Below are 22,172 nucleotides of genomic sequence, written 5' to 3' on the forward strand. Positions count from 1 at the left end.
TTGTCGCAGTTGATCAAACTGGAAATTCTACTGGTATTATACTGCATTAACATGGCAGTAAATACATAACACAGAACTGGGACCTCATGTTACTCATGGGAGGCTGCAATGCACTTGTCCTGATGATTATTGCATGAGTTATATGTACATCTCAAAAGTAATAGACACTGTTTAAGGATTCACCTTCTCATAGGATGTAATTATGCTTTTCTCATAGTTTTGATACAGATTTGACATCATAAATAACCATTTGCTGGGAGGCCCCTATGCAACACAGCTTCTGTTTTCTGCACCAAAACATAATCAGCTTCAATATTAGACTCTTGTTTTCTTCTTATTTCGCATTGTTGAACATGCATTAGGTCTTTGATGAAGCCTTACAATCACAGATATGAGAGAAAATGAAAGGGGCATCACCATCATCAAATATGAGGAATACAGTTGGGCTCCCATTTAACCATCTCTCACACAATCGTACCTTGCTTTTACAGCCACTGGTTCAGCTTCAGTTTTTGTATTTCATCGTTTCCTTCTCAAATCCAATTGTTGGGAACTGCTTTGCATACTCCTCCACCTCATGACGGAGCTTTGCGATCTCAGATTGAATATTAGCATCCGTTTGAATGGTGGCTAGGAAGTCCTTCAGCTTTGATCCACCTAAATGTCATTTTAGAAAAGAAAGGAAAAAAGTAATCAATAGAGAGCTTATTTGATTTGTGGGTATATCAGTTCTGAAATAAAGCATAAACCCGAGATACAAAAGAAAACAAGATGAACATATACGAACCTTTGGTTTCAGCCTTGGTCTTCAATGCCAATTTAACAGCAGTGTCAAAAAAGTGAGCAACTTTAGCGAAATCTTCTTCAACAAATCCTCTTGATGTAAGGGCTGGGGTTCCTGAATTAGCAGAAAAGGGCATGTAAGGAAAACAATCTACCAAGTGTCACTGTAGTTTAATTGATATCGTAATAAGCAGGTACCCATCCTGATGCCTCCAGGAACCATGGCAGACACATCACCAGGTACAGTATTCTTGTTAGCTGCAATGTGAACTAATTCCAGCACCTTTTCAACTCTAGACCCGTCAATTCCCTGTACATGGATTCAGAAACTTAAGATGACAATCCGTTCATGTAAAATAGTTGGTACTAGCCAACATCTAGGGTGGAAAATTATCTAAAACTGTTGGAAGCTATTATGTCCCTCGTTTTGAACAGAATTAGTGACCAAGCCTGAACAAGACTAAATAAACCATGATTCAAGGATTAGTCCATCTATATTGTTTGCTATTAAAAATTTATACAAAGATATAAAAGTATTCTGGCCCTTGCTAACATACTTGATGGTAATTTCTATAAATGCTGAAAATGTTGCACTAAATAGACATATTCATGTCCATCTTACCTTGTTCTTGAGATTTACCAAGACTAAATGGTTCTCTGTTCCGCCTGAAACAAGCTCATAGCCTTTCTCAATCAAGCACTGCAAAACATGTCACCATTTAGCAGTAGTTGATTTAAACCGACATAGAAGATAAGCTTGACTGGTAGGTAAGGTTAAAGCGAATTAAGTTTAATTGTGAACTGGTAAATGAATCGACAGATTAAGCAACAACAAAAATATTACTAGTCAAGCTCAAAAGAGAAGGTTAATCAGTTGATACAGATGGATCCCCGGGAATGAAATAAAGCATCACGAAAACCATACCTGAGCAAATCTTGCACAATTACTGAGTACTTGCTCTTGATAGGCCTTGTACTCTGCGGTGGTGGCCTGCAGTTGCATGATTGAAATAAGTCTATGACAATGAAATGCCATAATAAATTGTAAAAGGCTGACCAACCAACAACATATAGAACAGCAGAATACAATAACTCATGTTGTTTTAAGTATTCTGTTGTGGAAATCCTGAATGCTTGCTCCCCAATAAAGGAGCTTAATTTGCATAGTTACCAGCTCCCAACTGGTCGTCTATGTATGATAAGAAGCCCAAACTTTTCATAAGTGATCTTGACCAAAATTTGACATATAGACCTAGTGTGACCATGCACATGGATCAACATAACTAGTTGTACATATGACACCTTGTGAAGGGAAAAATGTCAAAACATATCCTTCTTGTAGCAACTAGTTTGCTGATTGCTAAACCTATGAACAGATCACATGATTTTCCTAACTAAATTAATGTTTCTGATTCCACTTTACTCTTTTAGGGCATGTTTTGGGTGAAGAGAAGAAAATTGGAGAGAACCCAACTGAATCCATGTGCCTTTGTCAAAAGAGTCAATCAAATTCACCCCTAAGAGCCTTTTTGTGTGTCTCTGAAATTGGAGAGATTTGGCGAGAGGAAGAAAGCGAGGATTCAAATATGATTTTTCCTTGGTTGCCCTTAATTCAACTGAAAGATTTTGAAAAGATTCTGAAACAAGCATAGACAAAATTACAAGATAATTAGTAAAACATCCCTTCCGTTCTCTTGGTTTACCAAACTAAATAAGTACATTTCCTCTCTTTTCTCAACTCTAATTCCAAGCAGAGTAGGAGAAAGTAGGATTCTGTTCTCTTCTCTCCTAAGTCTTCTTTCCTCTTCCCTCCATAAGTTATTATCCGTACAGAGCCTTAAGTCTACAAAATGCTTCCCTGAATTTTCACAAATCAAATTAAAAGAAGGGAGAGAGAATGGTTTTGGAGAATGCATACCTGTTTGAGTGCAACAGCCAAGCCAGCAATGGTATGGTTGTGTGGACCACCTTGAAGTCCAGGGAAGACTGCTGCATTGATTTTCTCTTCAAAGTCATACATAACCTAACAATTTGATAAATACAACACTAGTTATTTTAATCCTATATTAAAAGTAGACCCTTTTTAAATTTGTTACCTATAACAATCAATAGTTGTGAAGGAACAACTTTCCACAACTCACCTCTTTCCCTTGTTTGTTGATCTCCTTCACTCCTTTCCTGAAAAATATCATGGCTCCACGTGGCCCACGGAGTGACTTGTGAGTTGTTGTTGTGACAACATCCGCATAATCAAATGGAGATGGAATAACACCACCGGCGACAAGTCCACTTATGTGTGCCATGTCTGCCAGAAGGATAGCTTTCTGCTTGTCACATACCTGTTAATGCCCAAAAAGTGAGAAACCAAAAGCAATATTCCATACAGAAGCTAAAACTCATGATGAAGATATCAAATTTTGTTGGTTAAATAGACTGGATAAGCGTCTACCTTCCTAATCCGTGCATAGTCATAAAGACGAGCATATGCACTTGCTCCAGCGACTATTAATTTTGGCCTGAATAATGTAGCACTTTTCTCGAGCTGCAGAGAAATATCTGATTAACTCAAGTATGGATGATTTTTTCTTGCAGCATATAACAAAAAAGAAACCAAGACTTAGATTTACATGAACAAGTTAACTTTAGGATCAAAGTCCTTTTCCTAATGTTAATCCAATTCACAAAGTAAAATTTTGGATCTTGGAAATGTCACAATATATCTGCAAATGATGTCGTTTTTTAAGCTCTTGACTTACATAATGTTGTATATCAAATGCACTAAAATCTGATCAATTTGCAGTGACATAAGCATGTTGCAAAGCAAAATGGGAGACCAGAAAGTAGAAAATTCACATAATTAGATATAGTAGCCACCTGGTCGTAATCAATGTATCCAGTACTCTCATTCAACCTATATGGCATTGTCTCAAAGAATATGGATACTGCAGAGATTTTCTTGGTATCAGTCTGCAAAAATCATACAGATAATAGAACCATTAGTTTTGAGTTTAAACAATAACATCATAGTAAATAAAACGCTAGCACACACAACTTCAACGAAAAGAAAAAACATAGTATATAGAGTCAAAAACTTCAATTTTAGAAGCCAACAAGCAGCACTGAACCTATGGTTGAAAAGAAACTAACAAGAAAGACTTTAAACAAAACCCAACAATTAAAAATATTAAACTGATGTAATGGTGCACCTAGATATTGTGTCCAGTTGCATATTAGATCGACCGTAAGCTCTGATCTCTATGCCATCAACTAATAGGTGTCATGGTTATTAAGTACAAAACAAGACTCAGTACATATATCTCATGAAGGTTTAGTGTCTAGGATAATAGGAGAACACAACCTAGGTCCAGGGCCATTCTTCCTTGTTCTTTGGTTAGCTAAGAGTTAACAGGGTGTGTATGTGTTGGATTAGTGTAAGTGATAACATTAAAACTTTTATTATCGGTGACAATATTCTTAGCAATCATATTTATTTTTTGGGATAAATTCAGGTACATACTAGAGACTTGTTCAACTACAACATCAAAAATACAAGACATTGGGAAACAGCTCATAATCATGGTTCAGACACTTCATTTGTGACAGTCTTAAAATCTGGCATTCTTTCCCTTAGCAAGAACGTCACTATGAATTCATTGACATAATAGAAAAGTAAGAATTTATTGAACCTTCATTTTCAATTTAACAAAGTCAAATAAATCCTACAACAACATGAAAATACAAAAAATGAAAGCAAATTCATACAATGCAATACTAGACACTAAAACAACAAGAGAACTTGAATATCCTGCTCACCTGGTAGCCATGAGAAAGATGTCCACCATGAGGCAGATCAAGAGCCATTATCCTCTCATGTGGCTTCAGGAGTGCAGTATATACTTGAAAATTAGCAGGTGATCCAGACAAAGACTGCACATTCACTGTAAGCATTGGCGCAATTTAGATGGACAGAACAAGACAAAGGCGGAAGGACCTTACTTAAAACTTTAATACAAGAAGCTCTTGTAAAGGCAATATATACAACCTAATATGCAATTGAGATGTTAGGCATCTTTATATCAGAATCAAGATAAGAAAAGTACGGGTTCTAGACATGGCTGTAAATCCACCGTTCCTCCAAATTATTATTTTTCTTTGGTAAAAAGATTAGCTTTATAAAAGCTGAGTTAGCCTTCAATCATCAAAGAAAAAGAGACAACAAAGCTCATTTCACCATGATGCCCATATTTTATTTTACTATTTTATAATGCTTGATTTACTTCAAAGACAACATAGCCCACACGATTATGAGATATGTGATTTAACCACATGAGAATATAGAACAACATTGAATCATGACTAAATTCAAGCATTCATTACATTGAAACAGCATGTTCATATAAGTACAGCAAAGGCATCGATTTATAATAATTGATGATCATCCCAAAAGCTGTCAAGTTCTGAACACAACACCTGTAGGTGTCGGAGGGAAATAGATTTAAATACCAGTTGCCACCAACCACCCAAGAATGAACAGAAACCAGAGGTTGGTATTCTTTTATTCTTTACCAAAATAGCACAAGAGTGATGTCCATGTTACCTCCCCATTTTGCAGGATCCAAATGAAAAGCTTCAAGCGCACGCTTCTGACACAATGATTCTGCCATGTCGATATATCTGCAGCCAGAAAGGAAGATGAGTCTCGGCCACAAGTGACCACACACTCGAAAGAAAAACAATCACAAAAAAATTGGTATTTTGCTTTAATAGACACATCCATTGATTGCAACAGAACGTTCTTCACAAAGACAAGTGACCTAATCTTACTCGTTTCCACCATAGTATCTTGCACCGGGATACCCCTCACTGTATTTGTTAGTCATGACGGATCCAACCGCTTGCATCACCGACACAGACGTGAAATTCTCCGAAGGTATGAGCTCAAGCCCCTTCCATCACATTCAGAAAATATTTCCCGGTAGGATTCAATTTCATCTCAGATGACTCAGCAAAAGGAGGACGCCCTAGGAGTGAATGAGTGCCGAAAGGTAGTACCTTGCATTGCCTCGCCTTTTCGAGCTCAATGATATCCGCAATTTCCGGGTCGACGACCTCCAACGGGGCGTTCAGCTGCTTTGGCCACTGCGATTCATGAATATGCATCAGATAAGGGCTCAAAAACAGAGTTTTCGATAGCCCATGAGGTTCCGGAATCAAGAAATGATACATGTGGTCTTCACTAAACTACAGCATCAGTTACGCACCGAAACGCGAACCTCCTTCTCGTAGACGGCTTCACTCGGTAAGGAAGACTGAAACCAAAAGAACAAACAATAACGACGAGTCACGATTCAAAACGACTCAAGAATCAGTCCCACTAATTCTTTCGGAAGGATTAGTTGGAGAAAGGACCATATAGCAGAGAGAGGTCCGCAGGAAAGGCTGCGTCTTTGCGGCGGAGGAAGAGAGCCTACGGAGCGCCGACGCCATTGCCATCTCGCTCGCTCGGGAATGGAGGAATTCGCGGGGGAGAAGCGACTGGGTTGGAGGGAGGGGAGGCCGAGGAACCAAAGATATTGTTACCATAGAATACGAATTTTCATATAAACCCAATATATCTTTAAAATTACATAATAAACCCACCGAGGACTTAATTACATGTTTAATCTGATATATATATATATATATATATATATATATATATATATATATATATATATATATATATATATATATATATATATATATATATAATTAATGAATTTCATATGTGTCTATGGGTCACACCAATGATCAATCGATCAAATGGTCTTTTATTAGATTAACGCTAGAAGGAGGGTTCGAGGCCTGCACCTCGGCTAAGCAAACTCACTTCTAAGTCATGCATCTTGGTTATGAGCTCTTGGATCCCCTACGAGAGGGACTCATGATAAGGTAATTTAGTCTCACATTGGTTGAGTATGGGAACTAAGGACTCATGAATCTGTCATGTCTCCTTAGGCGTCTTTTGGAGCTCACGTGCTCCGAAAGGATAAAACCGTGTGAATAGGCTCATCGTCCAAAACAAATAATTTTCTACGAGCCTACGGGTCATACCAATGACTAGTCGATCAAATGGTCCCTTATCACATTAGTACTAGAAGGAGGGCCTGAGGCTTGCATCTCGATCGAACAAACTCACTCTCGAACCGTGTACCTTAATTATGAGCCCTTCACTCCCTGAGAGTACTGAAAAGACCATTTAATCCTGAGGAGTAGCCACCCATCATTGTCAAAGTAAGAGCACGCGACACGAATGTTTCACATTAACCATTCATGTTAGAAAAGAAAAAGAACTATAATTGAGGGGATTATTAAGGTGAGGGTTGTGTCTGGATTGGTGACTTGATCCAAACCGGCGCTGCTCCACTCGTGCCCTATCTTGTCCCTGACCACAAACCAGACGAGAAGTGTGCAGTAGCCAATCCTCGGTTTCCATCTTATCTAACTCAGATGCATGGCTAGGAAACCGAATCGAGTGCTTCGTAGTGATATTACTGTTTTCTTTTCTTTTTCTTTTTTGAGACTTTTATATATTTAGTTCGAAGTTTGTGCATTTACCCTTATAAATTCTAATATAGCATTTATGTTCCATTAAATATTTCGATGTATCCCTCTTGTTAATCTCCATCTCGATAATTTACATTAATCATTTTTAATTATGAGAAAACGTCAGATTGATATATATTTGTATAACAAAAATAATTTTAATGTTATCAATGTTATAATATTTTTTTCAAGGATAATATTATTTTTTTGTCACTTACCTTTCGGTAAAAAAATAAAACTTAACTAATCGAAAAATAATAATATTTCTGATAGACAAAGTTTTTTCTTTCGAAGTAAATATTTCTTTTTTAACTAAAATCGGATTATCGTAACACAAAAAAAAAAAAAACAGTTCTTGCCATGGCTCCAAGATCTCCTATAAATTTAGATCTAGAGGGATTAATTCACTGATTTGGAGTGATAAAGATAATTTTTTATTATTTCTTTGAAATTAACATATAAAACTGAGAAATAAGCCCAATGATGACTGTCATGCTCGATATGATCCATTTAAAGTTACAGATCTCTAATCTTAAGCTCTTCCTCCTCATTCTGAGAAGTGTCATGTTCTGTGTTTATGCAAAGCAGACACAAGGCAAATGAGATTCATCAAGCAATGGCCTCATAAAGAAATATCCATCACAACTTAGTAATAGATTACGAGATACATGCACAACATTATGTCCTTGAAAACCTTGTGGAGGACAGCAAACTTGAGGTTTCTTGTGATGCTCGTAGAACTGTGTCATATATGGAAATCTTTAGGAGCTTAGTTAGGCTTAAAGAACTTGAGCTTGAGCCCGCTGTTCACCATGCTCCAAACACCTCCCATGGAGAAGGCTAAGCTGAAAGCTATGCCCATGATGCCAAGGCTCCAGTTAAGATACCAGTTGAAGCTAAATCTTTCAGGCTTCTTGATGCGAATCCACATGAAACAAGGGTAAGCAAAGGTGACAGGGAGAGTGAGACCACCCAAGAGGCCTGCAAGGCTGGAGAGGAAAGGAAGTGCTACTCCAATGAAGAATGAGATAAAGCCATAGAAGACTCGGAAGCCGGATCGGACCCAAACCGAGCAGGGTCGATTTGTTCTGCTGGTATAACCTGCTTCGAAGCTGTCAAACACAGGCATGGAGTATATCTGGAAGCTACTGAGGCAATTGAACACAACCAGGAGAAAAGTTGTTGCCAGAAGCCCCCTGGGGATGTCATGGCTGTGAAATGCGTAAAGAGCATTCAGCATTCCTCCTGCTGGCATCTGCAAAGATATAATCAACATGTGAGATGCATACACATGGATGAGTCCGCGAGAGAGCTAACTATAAGCATAATCCATAAGATCCTTCGAGGAACAGGTGGTGATAGGCATCACATATACTTGTCAAGGTATCATGGACTGCTGCTATACTTACAAGGTCACCATACGCCCAGAAGCCTCCAATGGCAATAGGAAATAAGCACATGGCTATCAGAAGATAAGCAACCTTAGCTCCCCTCCACATTGGAACATGTGCTGGATGTTTAAAGGTCGATGGCATCGTTGCCTGGAGATCAAAAAGCAGCAACAGTTCATTATCAAATCAAAAGAGGTGAACATAAACAATCTGAACCTTTTTCGGTCTCATACTGTTATCATGAAAATGCCTGTAGCTATCTCATTCAGCAGTTGAAGCTGAGTTCAGGAAGATAACTATTTGAGATCAGGAAATGAATACCTGAATTTCTAATGCGAGATTGTGTCCTCTGAACGCAAATGCTATAATGCCAAGGGCATTTAAGATTGAAAAAGCTGCTGCACCGAAAGAAGGTGATGCCATTGGCTGATAAGAGATGGAAGGTGGTCTTTCTTGGCTGACAGAGAGAAGCCAAGCCATAGTAGCATAAGTGATTGCTGTTACTGCTCCAATAAGTGAGAGCCCAGCAATGGAATTGAGGTTTGGGAGCTGAGACAGGACAATGCACAAGATTGTAAACACGAGATACCACTCGACAGTTGAAAGTGGGTTTGATGAACAAAGGGGTCCGCAGACTATCTGGAAAAACATCTTCATGGTTTCCCCTCCGATCAGAATCAATGCCGTTGCAGTCCCTGCCGATAAGTAAACTGTTGGGAATAAAGCGAGCCAGACACCTAACCTTTCTCCTGGAAGAAGACAAAGATAATGCGCTCATTACAAGTGGAAAAACCAGGTTCTCTAGGAAGTTCTGGTATATACATGCTCAATTTTTCTGGTATATTGATAAACATCTCCATCCTTAGTTGGATTTCAAAAATTTACATTTTTGCAGGACACACTGGCATCTCTTCCTCAATGTGGTTTAGGTACTTTTCGACAAGGCACAATGTGATAGCAATGGAAGAGAAAGTTCATTGCTTGGCAAAAAGAGCTCCAAGAGACAGAAAGGAATGTGCTGCTTATAACAGCATAATTCGTAATTCCAAACATCATTGCTACCACACAATGAAAAAGATATTAATATTATTAACCACTCTTCATCATATTAACTCAATGCTTGAAATATATACAAAAGAATTGCATCATCACAAAATTACTTTTTCAAAGGTGGCTCTTAAATGAGTAGCTAAGCAAAGTTACATTATTTTGATCATTGATAAAATGCAGTTTGAGAACTGCACAAATATTTATTATTAGATCAATACAAAAGTATTTCCTCCACTTTGATGAATGAAATACTTCAAGACAATTATTTTATCCAATTTAGGATATCTAAAAGTACAATTCTCGATAAGAAAAGAACAAGTTTTATTTTCAGTTTTATAGAGAAATGAACAGAAATTTGGGTGTAGCAAGAAATCGGCATGCTAAAAGGACAGCCAGAAATTTCCTACACTAGTGTGCAATCTTAGCTGATCACAATCATGGAGGCAAATGGTAACCTAATAACAAGGTTGGCATGTCTAAGAATCACAGACTGAACCAAGAATGAAGGAGAAGAGCAATCTTACCAAATGCAGCCTGCGCAAGCTCCACATATCTGTTGTATCTTCTTCCGGGCATGGCTTCATGTAGCTTGACGAGAATCCAGAGTGTGTAAAGTTGCCAGATGTAAGCAATGGTCAGAGCTACAATGCCCCAGCTCCTGAAGTCCAAGAAATGAAGCTTTACAATAGCATACAAAGAAAAATGTGACAACCAAGTTTATTCTTTTCATCATAACCTCTTCTGGTGAATAGCAGGTGTAAGGCTGCAAGCTTACCAGCAAATGGATTGCTAACTCTGCAATTATTTTAGTAATGTAATTCATGGTGTTATGAATTGCTGTACAACTAAGTTACTACCAACTTTAAGAAGGTCATTCTTCTCAGCCAAAATCTATCAGGAGTTGCAGAAAGACACAAACAGAGGATCTGTAAACTTGAAACATCTGCAGACATTCACATTTCTCATTCCTCTGATAAGGCAAAGCTATTTAGACAACCTTGTGTCTCCATTTGCCAAGGAAATTACTTAGCAGCATAATAACTCTGCTCTATAGAACTCCTTGCTAAAGCTCTAGACTGATGATAAATCAGATAACTTCAGTTAAAAGCTTGGGCTGTGTAAGCAACTGCACAAGGTGATTTGAGGGTGACATAAAGCTAACTCAAAGGAATGTGACATCAAAACAACCAAAACATCATGATATCCGATTCTGGTGCATTCCATCGATCCATCGATCTCATTCGACTCGTGACAAATCTAAGCTGGTGACAAAGCGCAATCAGATTCAGAACCATCACATCCATCCCACAGTATATGTAGTAACTTTTTGCCGTTTACCAATTGCCATGTACATGAGCATGATGCTGAAGAGTATTATCACCGTGGGTTTTCGAAGCAGGCTTCGACCATTGTGGCCGATAATATGCTATGATGTTGTACTCTAAGCAACCAGTAAAGGAGAACCAAAAGAGATAATACAGTATTAAGCAGGTAGAGAGAAGGAAAGAGGAGGAAGAAGGTGACCATCCGAGGAAGGCGAAGGCGACGGGAAGGAGGAGGGCCTGGAAACCGATGCCGGCGTTGAGATTGTGGAAGGCAGCGTAGTGGGCGTTGCCGTTGCGGGACTCGGTGATGGGGAGCCAGGCATCCTGGGGGTTAAGCTTCGTCAGGTGGCCTACCTCCTCCAGGTATCCCCTCAGGTTCACCAGCACGCGCTTCATGGGCGTCCCCACCGCCGACGAGATGGACGGGCTCAGAAACCGCGGCGATATCATCGCCGGCGTCGGCGTCCACGACTTGGCCGAGTTGGAGCCGGCGGCCCCGGCCCCGGCTACTGACGCGCCACCCGGCGGTCGCGGCGACCGCAGGCCCGTCGGTGTCACAGTCTCCGGCGTCGAGACTCCCCGCGGGGTCGCCGGGATCGAGACCAGCTCCGTCTCCAGCCCTGGCGCCACCCCCATTCCCCTTTCCTCCATCTGCTCTCTCATGCTCGCTCCCCCTGTGTGAGCTGTGAGAAGTGAGCCGAGGAGTGCGTCGAGTAACGAAGAAATGAACGAGGAAGCAGTCCATATTTATTGGTGTTTTCACCGTACTATAAAATGACTAAATTGTCCCTCCGATGTCCATATGGGTTTATCTAATCTCCCCAGGACCGCTTTGGATTCGTTTTCCTCGTTACTTTACGTGACATCATCGAAAAGAAATGGATAGTAGCGGGTCGGATCGAATTCACATCAGGCCAACCATTAGAATCAACGTGACATGTTGGACATCGGCCGAATACATTATACATCCGTTCACCTGCAAATGGCCAATTTCAACGACGACCTCAATTTGGCACGTTAAACCTCGACGTGCGGAGTTCGACCGGGTTCGGGTGAACCCAAAATCGGGTGTTAGGGCCGAGGGGTAAGACGTAATTTCAAGTGACAATTATTTGATGTTACAACGAAAGTAGCAGGGCAAGACGGCGGGGCCCAGTGGCTTCGCTACCACTTGAAGGGGGTTGTGTCGTTAATGACCAAAACACCCTCAATAAAGTTGCAGAAAGTCTCACAGGCGAAGGATGTCTCGGTCATTTTGGTCGCGTTGAATAGCTCGCTTTTCCAAAAGCGTGTTGAAGCGTGGAGGGGACAGCCGAGAAAAAGGAGAAGATATCCAAAGCCTCGTCGAAAGCAGCACCTGGCCGTCTTCTTCCTTTTCCCCTTATTCCCCCTTCTCTCTTCTTTTCCTGCACTATGGTTGTCTATTGCTGAAACCCTTCCTTCCTCTCTCCTCCTCTTCTTTCGGTGCATGTAGTCTGATCAATCATCACCTCAGTTTTGTTGAGTTCACGACCAATGCTGTGGGATGCATGGAACTGTAATTAAATGGATAAAGCTGTTTTTGATCATGACAGGTTTTATTATTCTTCAGAAGCAAAGGTGGAGACCCATAAATCAAAAGCCTGGAACAGTGAATGAAACCGCAGTATGCATGAGCGTACGTAGCAAGAAACACACAAAATATGTTCTCTCACCAAAGAAAAGAGCATTAGACAAAGAGGTCTTTAGCAAATTGCTACCTTTTGCATCAACAAAACCCATGATCTTTCATCTCCCACCTCCAGCTTTAAACTTGGTGTTCAAGAGTTCCAGTACAACTTTTGTTGGTTCTGATATCTGCTCGGTATACTTCTTGTGATAGAGTGTCTTTTCCATGGCAAGTATTATACACAAGTTTCTATCAATAAATGACTGACTTGAGAAATAGAAAATGACTTGAATAAACTTACAAGGATATGTCCAAACTCAATAGGTTACTGAATCACTTTATTTTATCGGATCGAATCATGATGATATCATACATATCCTCGCAAAAAACTAAGAAAGTATCATAGTGTTAGGATCAACAATTTGGTTCTATTTTCCATTTAACAAGACATAGCAATTGCTTTATCCTAAATATGTAAGCGTACTTTATCTGCCACAGGTTTTGAGTCGACCGATGATGTTTTGTTCATTCAAATTTCCAATTTACTGCATCATTTAGATCCTAAAATGACATCCACAGGTGTCTTTAAAGAAGCCATGTCCACAAACGTAGGAAGGACGTTTAATGAATAATGAGTATTATTATGATGGTTGTTGAACGCCCAACTACATTGAAACTAATGGCACCGATCTTTCGATGTGAAATCTATTATGATAGTTGTCGAACAACCAAACCAATAAAAATTGATTATTCGTCATATCAAAATCAATTGATAATTATTCGTAGGACATCCATTCCTAACAAAAGAAAAGAAAAAAAAAGGATTATGAGAAAAATAAAACAACACTTCCATCCATCTTAGAATGGGGATAATATTAAATGATCATAAAAAAAGAGCATTCAACAAAAATATTAATCAATAATTAATGTCTTATGCAAATCTATCGTGTGATTGTGATTCATCCACCGCATCTATCAACTATATCATTGCATATAATGTCATTTTTATGCTATTCCAATCAGGTCGAATCCAGCCAAGATTTAAAAAAAAATAAATCTAAACTTGATAATTATTTGGAAATCAAATGGAATTTCGAATTTGTACACTATATCTTATTTTATACACTTTATTGATATTCAAATTTGAGGTAAACTACCCTTTCAAAGTTTAAAAATAGCATATTTATTTATCCATCCAAATTATTGATATCTTCGGTCAATTATGCTTAGCTGGGGCTGCTAATATTTAATTTGAGTTGAAAAAAAAAAAAATAATATAAAAGTAACTGAAATATATTTACTATTCTCATAATCATATAAGAAATTATTGTTTATAATTAAAAATAACCATAGATCAAATGATAATTGGTTACCGGAGATTAATTGCAATGATATATTTCTAATTTTTAGATTTATTTTAGAAGTATATATTTACATAAAATTTAAACTTTAATTAAAATGAATAAATAGGATGATATATATATATATATATATATATATATATATATATATATATATATATATATATGTTTGTATATATATACGTGTGTATATATATATATAGTTTTAGAAAGGCCATTGTGTAGAATACCCCTTGACGAGTGCGTTATTACCTCCCAACCACCGAACAGCTCGATGCAGCCGTGCCTCAACTGTATGCGATTCGGCATTCTTCCCACCCTCTCTTTTTCCAATCCACGTCTTGAATCCAATTACCAAGATCGCAAGCAGTAATCGGTGAGATGATCTAGTTCGCCCTTCCTTTCGTGTTCTGTGATCATGGTCATCATCGTAATTTAATCACCGACTCTTCTTTGTGTGCTCCCCCCCCCCCTTTCCGATTTCTTGTTCGATTCTGCACCGCGTTTTGCTGGATGTAGTCGTCGAAATCCGCAACTATTGCCCGAGATCCCTTGGTATGTGTAATTCCGTCGATTCGGTGTTTCTTTGGACTGTTTTAACTCATCACGGAGAGTCGGTTCCAGCTTTAAGATTAGTTCTCGTCGCTGGATTTGAGTTCAAGCTTGAAGCTTTGGATCTAGGTCCTTAGTTTAGTTTTTGTCGGCAGTTCTTGTTATATATAGTCAACGGAAAAGGTTATGCGGTGGCGTTTGGATTCGATTGTATGGGGCATTTGTGACAGATACTGAATTATCTGGGGAGTTCTTCCACCTGTATGTTCCTTTTTCGAGTCAGAAAGGAACAAATCTGGGCTAAAATTTTCTTCTTCTCTTCTTTTATTAGAACTTCTGTTTTCCGTTGACTTATGAAGTATTTAGCTGAAAACTTCACATCTTTTTTCAAGAAAAAAGTTGTAAATTTCTTTGAAATTGATTTTTGTCGTTGATCCATGAAGTCTGTGCGTTAATTCGATTGACATGGTGAGAGTCGTCAGAGGGTTTGCATGTTTATGTGATGGGAACGGTTGACTGTTCACTAGTTGCTAGATATTTATATTTTGACACCACGAAAGGTTTTTGTTAGTTTTCGGTGTAACAAGGGGGATTGATGATCTAAAAGAGTCTTTGTGGGTAATTTTTTTTGTTGAGATGTCAAGATCTTGGGTCAAGCTTAGTGAAGGTATTCAGGAAAAGCGTGGTTGTATTTGGAATGCCTTCTAGGATTAGAGTTTATAGTTTTCTATGTTCATGGTGAGGTTTGAGTCGATTAATCCTTGTTTTTAGATACAATCAGGTGTGAAATTGTAAATATAGCTTCTCTTGGAAGAAGTAACATTGCTCATGTATTTGTATTGGCAACTTTTCTGAAATCTACTGTGTCATGTCTTTGAGTTTCTATAGGCTTGGGGGAGGCAATTCCACTATAGAGAACCTTTTTTTTGTAGGTCTTTTCTTAGTGTTTGTAGAATTATCTTAAAGGGTTTACAATTCTTATCTTAATTGATGAAATTGGACAAAAACCCTCTGCTTTGCCTGGTGAAAATAATTTGTAGAAACTAAAGATCTAGAATAGTTACTTTGACTTTTTTCCTGCATTTGTTGCTTGAAGGGGGAAGCATAAAGTCAATAATATATTCTTTTTTCTAGTTCAAATGGATGAAAAATAAAAGATGACATCAAAGTTTTTTCCCCTTGGAAAAGGAGGAAACAAAAATTTTTTTTAGCCACCATGGACTTGTTTATTCACAGATGGTGTTGATGCTGCTTCCTAATTTGGCATCACCTGAACTAAAACTTCTGCTCCGCTTAGTCATAATGCATGAGAAAGGAGCCAGTACTATCTAGATGTAGTTGTTGTTCTAACTTCCATTAGATTCCAGCTTTAAGCAGCTGGCAGGTCTCGATGCTCCTACATTATTCCTTCAACAGGACAAGGTCATTCAATAGAGCATTTTGCTAACAAGAATTAGATTCTATTTGGACAAACAATTGCATTTACTTGTTGTTTCCATGTATTTTCTACTCATGAGAATTCTAGCTTGCTTTAACAGATACTATATTTGTAATGTTATTTCATGGATTTCTTTTGTCTCTGATTAGTATTTTTGATCAGTAAACAAAGTAGTTGATTGTAAATTACCTCAGGACAACCATAAAAACATATCAAGTGGTTTCAAAGAATTCCAAGAATGATATAAACTTGTCATTCTATTAACTAATACAAGCTCCAGTTTGCTAGTATATTTGTGTAGAATCTACTTCGTTGATATTTGTTTTTTATGGTTGCCTTTTCCTGGAGGTGCATACACATATAGAAAATGTTCTCAGGAGGAACAATAAGAATATTGTTCTCATTTGACTCTGACATGTCCAGGCAGGTACTTTTGTTGGTTCATTTTGGCAGCTGTCTTTTCTATACCACTTATGTCTATTACCACCTTCCATCAGCCAATTTTGGAACATATGCATTTGAGATAAACTATATTGCTTTTCCTTTTCAAGTGAGAAAGTTAAGGTGTACTCTTCTTGGGAAAGATAAGCTATTAGGGACAACATCAATTAGCTTGTGATCTTGAGCAAATCAGGGCACAGACAGTGCAAGCTTTAAGTTTACAAACTTGTTGTTTCTAGTAAGCAAAACAACGACCTAGAGCTATATACCATCCTGATAGATGACTTTTCTTATCAAGGCTCACCTTATTATTTGTGGAAGCATAAATTACAAGAATTTACTGTGGTTTTGCAATTTTTATATTTAGTCATATTATAATGACACAGTTTTTGTTCCTATTATCATGGTTGCTGCTTTACTTTTATTTTAATGATCTATTATATGTATTTGACAGACCAAGTTTTCCATTGCAAGGTTTTGTATACACTGAAATACAATTCATTGAAGATAAAAGTTATATGGTACCCACGTTAAAGGAGAAATAAAAAGACTTATTTAATAACTCTTCAAGTGCAAAATGGAGAAGAAAAGGAAGATTTTGGAGCAGAGAGAGAGGCTGGATGAAACTCTAGCTTTGCCTGACCTTGCAAATGAAGAGTATATCAAGTCGCTCGTCAAGAATCAACTTCTGCAGTCATCCTCATCCCACTTTGAAGGTTGATTAATTATTTGACGCAACAATAGATGCTGACTATTCTTATTGCTAAAATTGTAGCATGAGTATGTCATTTATCTCCTTGTAGAATGATCATATGTTGGTTTGGGTTGCTCATGCATAGTTCCTTAGTTTACAGTCCCTTCCATTTGCAAATTTAAAGGAAACTATCGTGGTTGTACTGCTGGTTTATAGATAATCCTTTGTCAATATGTATGTTGCTTAATATTTGTAGATCTAAATGCAGAACTCATAATTTGCTTTTATCTTTTCTACCTGGAGTTTGCAGATGTCATCTAAGAGTGCATATTATGCATATTTTATTCCAGACTTTGTCCAGATTAAAGTCACTCTCGCTGGCTTATAACTTTTTAACTGGAAGCCTCAACAGATATCATTTAGAGTTAGATTCAAGTCTTTGTAAATACATTTCGATTATATGCTTTCAGATTTTATTGTTTTTCGCCAAGTTGATGTATCTTTAAATGGGCTACTACTTCATGATATTAGCTGATGTGTTAGCTTTCCTCTGTGCATGTAAAGCTGCAAGATTGTTTGTTACAAATATGTGTTTTTTTTTCATTAGCAGGAAACATCGAACAAATTATAGAAAAGCGTACAATGGAAGTTTCTAATTTTGTTGAGATGCTACGGAGTGCCTCTGAAGATGAAAGGAAGGCTAAAGCACATGGGACATCACATAATGATTGGAAGGTATCTAATCTTTCTTTAGTTTCTTTTTTTGGATGTGCTTGTACTGAATTTCTGTATGTCATTAGATATTCAAATTTCACTTTCAAGGTTCAAAATCCTTCTTGTATGCCAGATCTCTTCCTGTTTATTCATCTTGATGTTGTCCGAGAATTCTGAAATATTCTACAATTATTCTTTTTTAACTATTATATAATCCTATTGGCTTGGATGTGGCATGGACGTGACTCATGTTATCAATATTGGATGTTGAATGTGTTGTTTGGTACTATTTTGTGGAGTAACAGTTATTAAGTTCTTATTGTTTGACTAGAAACATGTTTGTGGACTTGGGTTCCTAGACCTTAATTCTACTCAAATGTTAATGATAAAAAACCAATGTCGTTTTTCATTTTGATAGAAACAAAATATGCTATGAATCTGTTGCAAAATCTATGATTGAATCATTATATGAATTTTAAGGAATTTTGAGGATGAGCTTTCATGTTTTCAAGTCACTGCTTTATCCTATCTCCTTAGCTGTTGTACACTAGTTTTAGCATGAATTTTAAGTTATTGTGGTGTTTTCATGCTTTTGACAAATGCTTTTGACAATAAGTATCATTATTGTTACTTTCCAGGTAAAACAAGACACAGACCAGCTCCGGGTCATGTATCGGGAAGGCCCCCATGGAACTCCATTTCATACTCTACTTGCCGAGGGATATGCTGATGGACCTATTGATGTCTGTAAGTTTAATATTTGTTAATATTTGGGACACTTCTGCTCCAGCCTGTTGATAGTGCAATAATTTCTTACCAAAATTTTGTTTCTTTCAGGTTTATGTGTTTCATGGGAGACAACCCTCTATAGTAAATGGTGAGTGCATGGGCTAGATGTTATAGTAAGCAAATATGTGTTCTGCATTATGTAGGATGTTTTATGCTTCTTCTATTCACTTGTGATGACTTTAGCTTCAGGAGTGAGTTCCTTTTATTCTTAGTATGTGCAAGATCATAGTTCTGAATGTCAATTCCTGGCTTGTGCTGGGAGACCACCATAATAATACATTCTTGCATTCTGCACACACTGGGATGCTGACACTCAGCATGGCTTTGGTTATTGTACGTTTCTGTGATGAAAGTGGTGCTATGGAAGGACATGTCCATGTCACTTCAATTTGCATGGTTTGCTGGACTTGATGCCATTTCTCCTATTTTGTGCTCTCGTCCCAGGTGGCCTCAATACAACCTGCCAACTTTTAAGATTATTATGTCCACCTGCTTGCAGAAAGTTCAAACAGGTGAAGAGATCTCTTTAGTAAGGTTAGTTGTTATTCTATAACAAATGATTTTGGATATCTACCTTATTTTTCCTTTCTGTATCTTCTTGTACTTATCTTTATTCTTTCACTGTTTGGAAGAAAGGGTGAAAGTTCCTTGGCCAGTTTCAGATAGGGAGGCACTTCTACATTACTTTGAGATCGAATATCTAAACGAGGATCTCATCCTTGTACTTATTAACACGGTAAAGACAGACCTTTGTCCCTTGTGAAATTGATCGATCATATAATTCATGCAAAACCATATAACTGTTGTTTGTACCTTTTTCAACAATATGTCTACATATTATATCAAGGTTCTCTTATATGGACTTTAGGGGATCACCTACATTTGATGCAGCAAATACATAAACATGGAGATTTATAAGAGTACATATTTCCTGAATTTGTTACTGAATAAACCAATTAGTAATCATTTGAAAACAAGCTGGAACTAGGAAATAACATACTTTGTCTGAACATTTTCTCATGGGTGTTGGACAGAGATTGTAAAAAACAAAAATTGATGGGTATGTTGCATTTTCCTGTAGATTTCAGACTCAGAGAAGATAGAGGTTAGCACTGACGACTTCAACAGGAATGAAGTTCCCAAAGCTATCCGTATAGATTTGGTCGGTGGTTTTGTCTTGCAAAAAGTTGATCATAGCAGATGTTATTTCAGGTACTTCTAACAGGATCAGACATCTTATTATTCTTAGAATTATCAGAGAACCATTTGATGAATAGGAAATGCTAAAATAAATTCTGTGTATAATGAGAATTTTTCTTTACATATCTTTTTGTCTCACTTATGGGACAATTACAACTGCATTGTGTAGTATTAAACTATTAATGACTATTTACTTTGTGTGCAAACTGTAAGTAATAAAGATAATATTCGATCCCAGGACCTTCGCCATCAAGAGTCAATATCTTTACCAATTAAATTAGCTGACACATATAATTTTTTAATTTTAATGCTAATATATACATTATACAATGTTTACACTGTGTACTCGTTAAACTTTGTGAACTCTTCATCAGTATTCATTTCTTGTCTGATGGATCTTGTAATCTTCAGGGCAATAACAAATATGGATATCAAGCTGGATTTCGTGCCTCCATCCCTTATCAATTTCATTTCAAGGCAGCTAATCGGCAATGGGCATAAGCTATATCAAAAAGTAATACCTTCTTTTTACTATGCACTGCACATATGGGTTTCCATGTGTAATTGAATGCATCATGGTTTAGTGGTTATATATCTTATCAGTCAAACATGGAAGGTAGGATTACTTTTAGCTTAACATAATCAAAGAATAGATTGTTGTGGCCCACCAAAAAAAGATTGGCACACCTTAATAATTTGTGTACAATCTTTGGAATTTTATCTGTGTTCAAATTTCCAGTTCTTGCCTTTTAGCCAAGATAAGGTGTAATTAACACTTTGATCTTGTAGTCATACTTCGCTACTCATTCTTTGTATAAGGTCCTTGCTTCAACTAATACAAGCATTGGTGCCTTGCAGGCAGTTGGTACAGTGGCAACCACTGACCAGGATTACCGACAAGCTTTAGAAGGGCCTATGTATGCTAGAATTCGTGAAGGAATGAATACCAAACACAAGACCAAAACTGATGTAGTTGGCTTGGATGAGGAAAAATATGAAGGTACTCTCCCCAAGGAACACATCGGTGAAACTGCAACTGAAGTTCAATCAATTATAGACAGCAGATATGTCAGTGAAATTGTGGAAGAGGAGACAGAACACAGCACACTCTCAAGTACTAAACAGCAAGATCTCATCACAAAAAGAGTTTATATCAGCCCAGAGGTGGAAGTTGCTCTGGGCATCTTGGACAATGCCATTTCTATACTTCGTAAGAAAGGTTCACCGAACAACCAATTGGACTGCTTGTCAGTTGATGAAGGGTTGCCCACTTATGAAGCAGCTCTAGAGGCTTCTGAGACCAAATCATCCACTAGAAATTCCAGGTATTTCTGTTTGAAACAATTTTTGCTTTGTGTAATTTATGGGCTTTCAATTAGAGGGCCTTACAACGATAAGAAGCCATAATATTCCAACTATTTGGGGTTGGTAGAGCTCTGTATTAGAGGGGCCTCCAAGTTTCAAATTTTAATCTAAATCCGCTATATTAGTCAGACAAAACATAAGATCATATTTACCTGTGGTGTACTCCTTGCAGTGATAACACAAAGACATCTGCATTCGGAAATAAGCTCACAGTTTTGGGCCCAGAGACAGCTGATTCAAGTTCTTCCCATATTAAGCCGACACAAAGTGCTATTAGTATGACAAAGCCTCCATTGTTAGAGAGCATGAACAAGGTCTGCGATGAAGAGACCCTCAAAGCCAATGGTTTTCATGACAAAAGCCTTAAAAGTGGCAAGTCAAAGCACTCTAGGAATAAGTGGTTTTGTTGCTCGATTCGCTAATGAATACTTCAACAATATAATTTTAGTGGAGTTGCTCTTGCTCTTTGATACACGTGACACATTTGGGGTACAGAGAACACAATGAATGTTAAGAAAAATTCCAGAGAATAACTTCAGATCCATTTTGCACATGAAAGAAGATACTGTGTTCTGTTGTTACATGGCTCACCGAGAGCCCCGAAGATGGTAATGTCTATTTTCACAAATGCGAATGTATCAGTAGTAGATATATGATGCTAATGAAAGCTGCAAACTTATTTATAATGCTTCAAAATTGCTTATTATGTGTTTCTAAGAATGAAATGAGAGTTTATGATAGCATCCCTATGTCATGGAGTTTTAGTTGTTCACTGGTTAAACATAATATTGGTTTGATCATTGCTGATATTTCTTTTAAAAGGTTTGAAGTCTTAT

At 37.6% G+C, this 22,172-nt stretch overlaps 3 protein-coding genes across 8 annotated transcripts; 1 reads left to right on the forward strand and 2 right to left on the reverse strand.

The window, feature by feature from the left end:
• Positions 1-101: 101 nt before the first annotated feature.
• LOC135679636 (serine hydroxymethyltransferase 1, mitochondrial) lies at positions 102-6,352 on the reverse strand. The gene is made up of 16 exons (XM_065193608.1): positions 6,193-6,352; positions 6,045-6,092; positions 5,836-5,922; positions 5,608-5,729; positions 5,381-5,457; positions 4,597-4,721; positions 3,658-3,750; positions 3,233-3,325; positions 2,925-3,122; positions 2,702-2,806; positions 1,709-1,774; positions 1,406-1,483; positions 982-1,093; positions 788-898; positions 479-657; positions 102-287 (listed from the first exon to the last, which is right to left on the reverse strand). The coding sequence occupies exons 1-15, from the start codon at positions 6,274-6,276 to the stop codon at positions 506-508; spliced, it is 1,551 nt and encodes a 516-aa protein (XP_065049680.1). The 5' UTR covers positions 6,277-6,352; the 3' UTR covers positions 102-287; positions 479-505.
• A 1,616-nt stretch (positions 6,353-7,968) lies between these two features.
• LOC103993088 (lysine histidine transporter-like 8) lies at positions 7,969-11,840 on the reverse strand. The gene is made up of 5 exons (XM_009413039.3): positions 11,334-11,840; positions 10,334-10,467; positions 9,081-9,508; positions 8,778-8,909; positions 7,969-8,623 (listed from the first exon to the last, which is right to left on the reverse strand). Exons 1-5 carry the CDS (start codon positions 11,795-11,797, stop codon positions 8,138-8,140), a joined length of 1,644 nt encoding a protein of 547 aa, XP_009411314.2. The 5' UTR covers positions 11,798-11,840; the 3' UTR covers positions 7,969-8,137.
• Positions 11,841-14,382: 2,542 nt separating this feature from the next.
• Positions 14,383-22,039, forward strand: LOC135581002 (uncharacterized). Of its 6 annotated transcripts, XM_065193612.1 has the most exons (12): positions 14,433-14,519; positions 14,663-14,698; positions 17,049-17,290; positions 17,876-18,003; positions 18,621-18,729; positions 18,820-18,859; positions 19,216-19,305; positions 19,408-19,507; positions 19,853-19,983; positions 20,383-20,485; positions 20,830-21,296; positions 21,509-22,039. In XM_065193612.1, the coding sequence occupies exons 3-12, from the start codon at positions 17,152-17,154 to the stop codon at positions 21,756-21,758; spliced, it is 1,557 nt and encodes a 518-aa protein (XP_065049684.1). In that variant the 5' UTR covers positions 14,433-14,519; positions 14,663-14,698; positions 17,049-17,151; the 3' UTR covers positions 21,759-22,039. The 6 variants fall into 6 exon arrangements, with proteins under 6 accessions (XP_065049682.1, XP_009411312.2, XP_065049681.1 ...); XM_065193610.1 differs by lacking the exon at positions 14,663-14,698 and having other exon boundaries at positions 14,383-14,519; positions 17,029-17,290; XM_009413037.3 differs by lacking the exon at positions 14,663-14,698 and having other exon boundaries at positions 14,383-14,519; positions 17,029-17,290; positions 17,879-18,003.
• Positions 22,040-22,172: the final 133 nt, after the last annotated feature.

The sequence above is a fragment of the Musa acuminata genome, chromosome BXJ1-7 (genome assembly GCF_036884655.1).
Source record: "Musa acuminata AAA Group cultivar baxijiao chromosome BXJ1-7, Cavendish_Baxijiao_AAA, whole genome shotgun sequence".
Lineage (NCBI taxonomy): Eukaryota > Viridiplantae > Streptophyta > Magnoliopsida > Zingiberales > Musaceae > Musa > Musa acuminata.

Coding starts and splice junctions, on each gene's coding strand:
- LOC135679636 (XM_065193608.1), bottom strand. CDS start 6,276: ATGGCAATGGCGTCGGCGCTCCGTAGGCTCTCTTCCTCCGCCGCAAAG. Junction 3,123..3,232: donor ACTATGCACGGATTAGGAAG/GTAGACGCTTAT, acceptor GGGCATTAACAG/GTATGTGACAAGCAGAAAGC. Junction 2,807..2,924: donor TCAACAAACAAGGGAAAGAG/GTGAGTTGTGGA, acceptor TCAAATTGTTAG/GTTATGTATGACTTTGAAGA.
- LOC103993088 (XM_009413039.3), bottom strand. CDS start 11,797: ATGAGAGAGCAGATGGAGGAAAGGGGAATGGGGGTGGCGCCAGGGCTG. Junction 9,509..10,333: donor GCTTGCGCAGGCTGCATTTG/GTAAGATTGCTC, acceptor GTCTTCTTCCAG/GAGAAAGGTTAGGTGTCTGG. Junction 8,624..8,777: donor TCTGGGCGTATGGTGACCTT/GTAAGTATAGCA, acceptor ATATCTTTGCAG/ATGCCAGCAGGAGGAATGCT.
- LOC135581002 (XM_065193610.1), top strand. CDS start 17,152: ATGGAGAAGAAAAGGAAGATTTTGGAGCAGAGAGAGAGGCTGGATGAA. Junction 18,730..18,819: donor TGATGGACCTATTGATGTCT/GTAAGTTTAATA, acceptor TGTTTCTTTCAG/GTTTATGTGTTTCATGGGAG. Junction 20,486..20,829: donor GGCATAAGCTATATCAAAAA/GTAATACCTTCT, acceptor GGTGCCTTGCAG/GCAGTTGGTACAGTGGCAAC.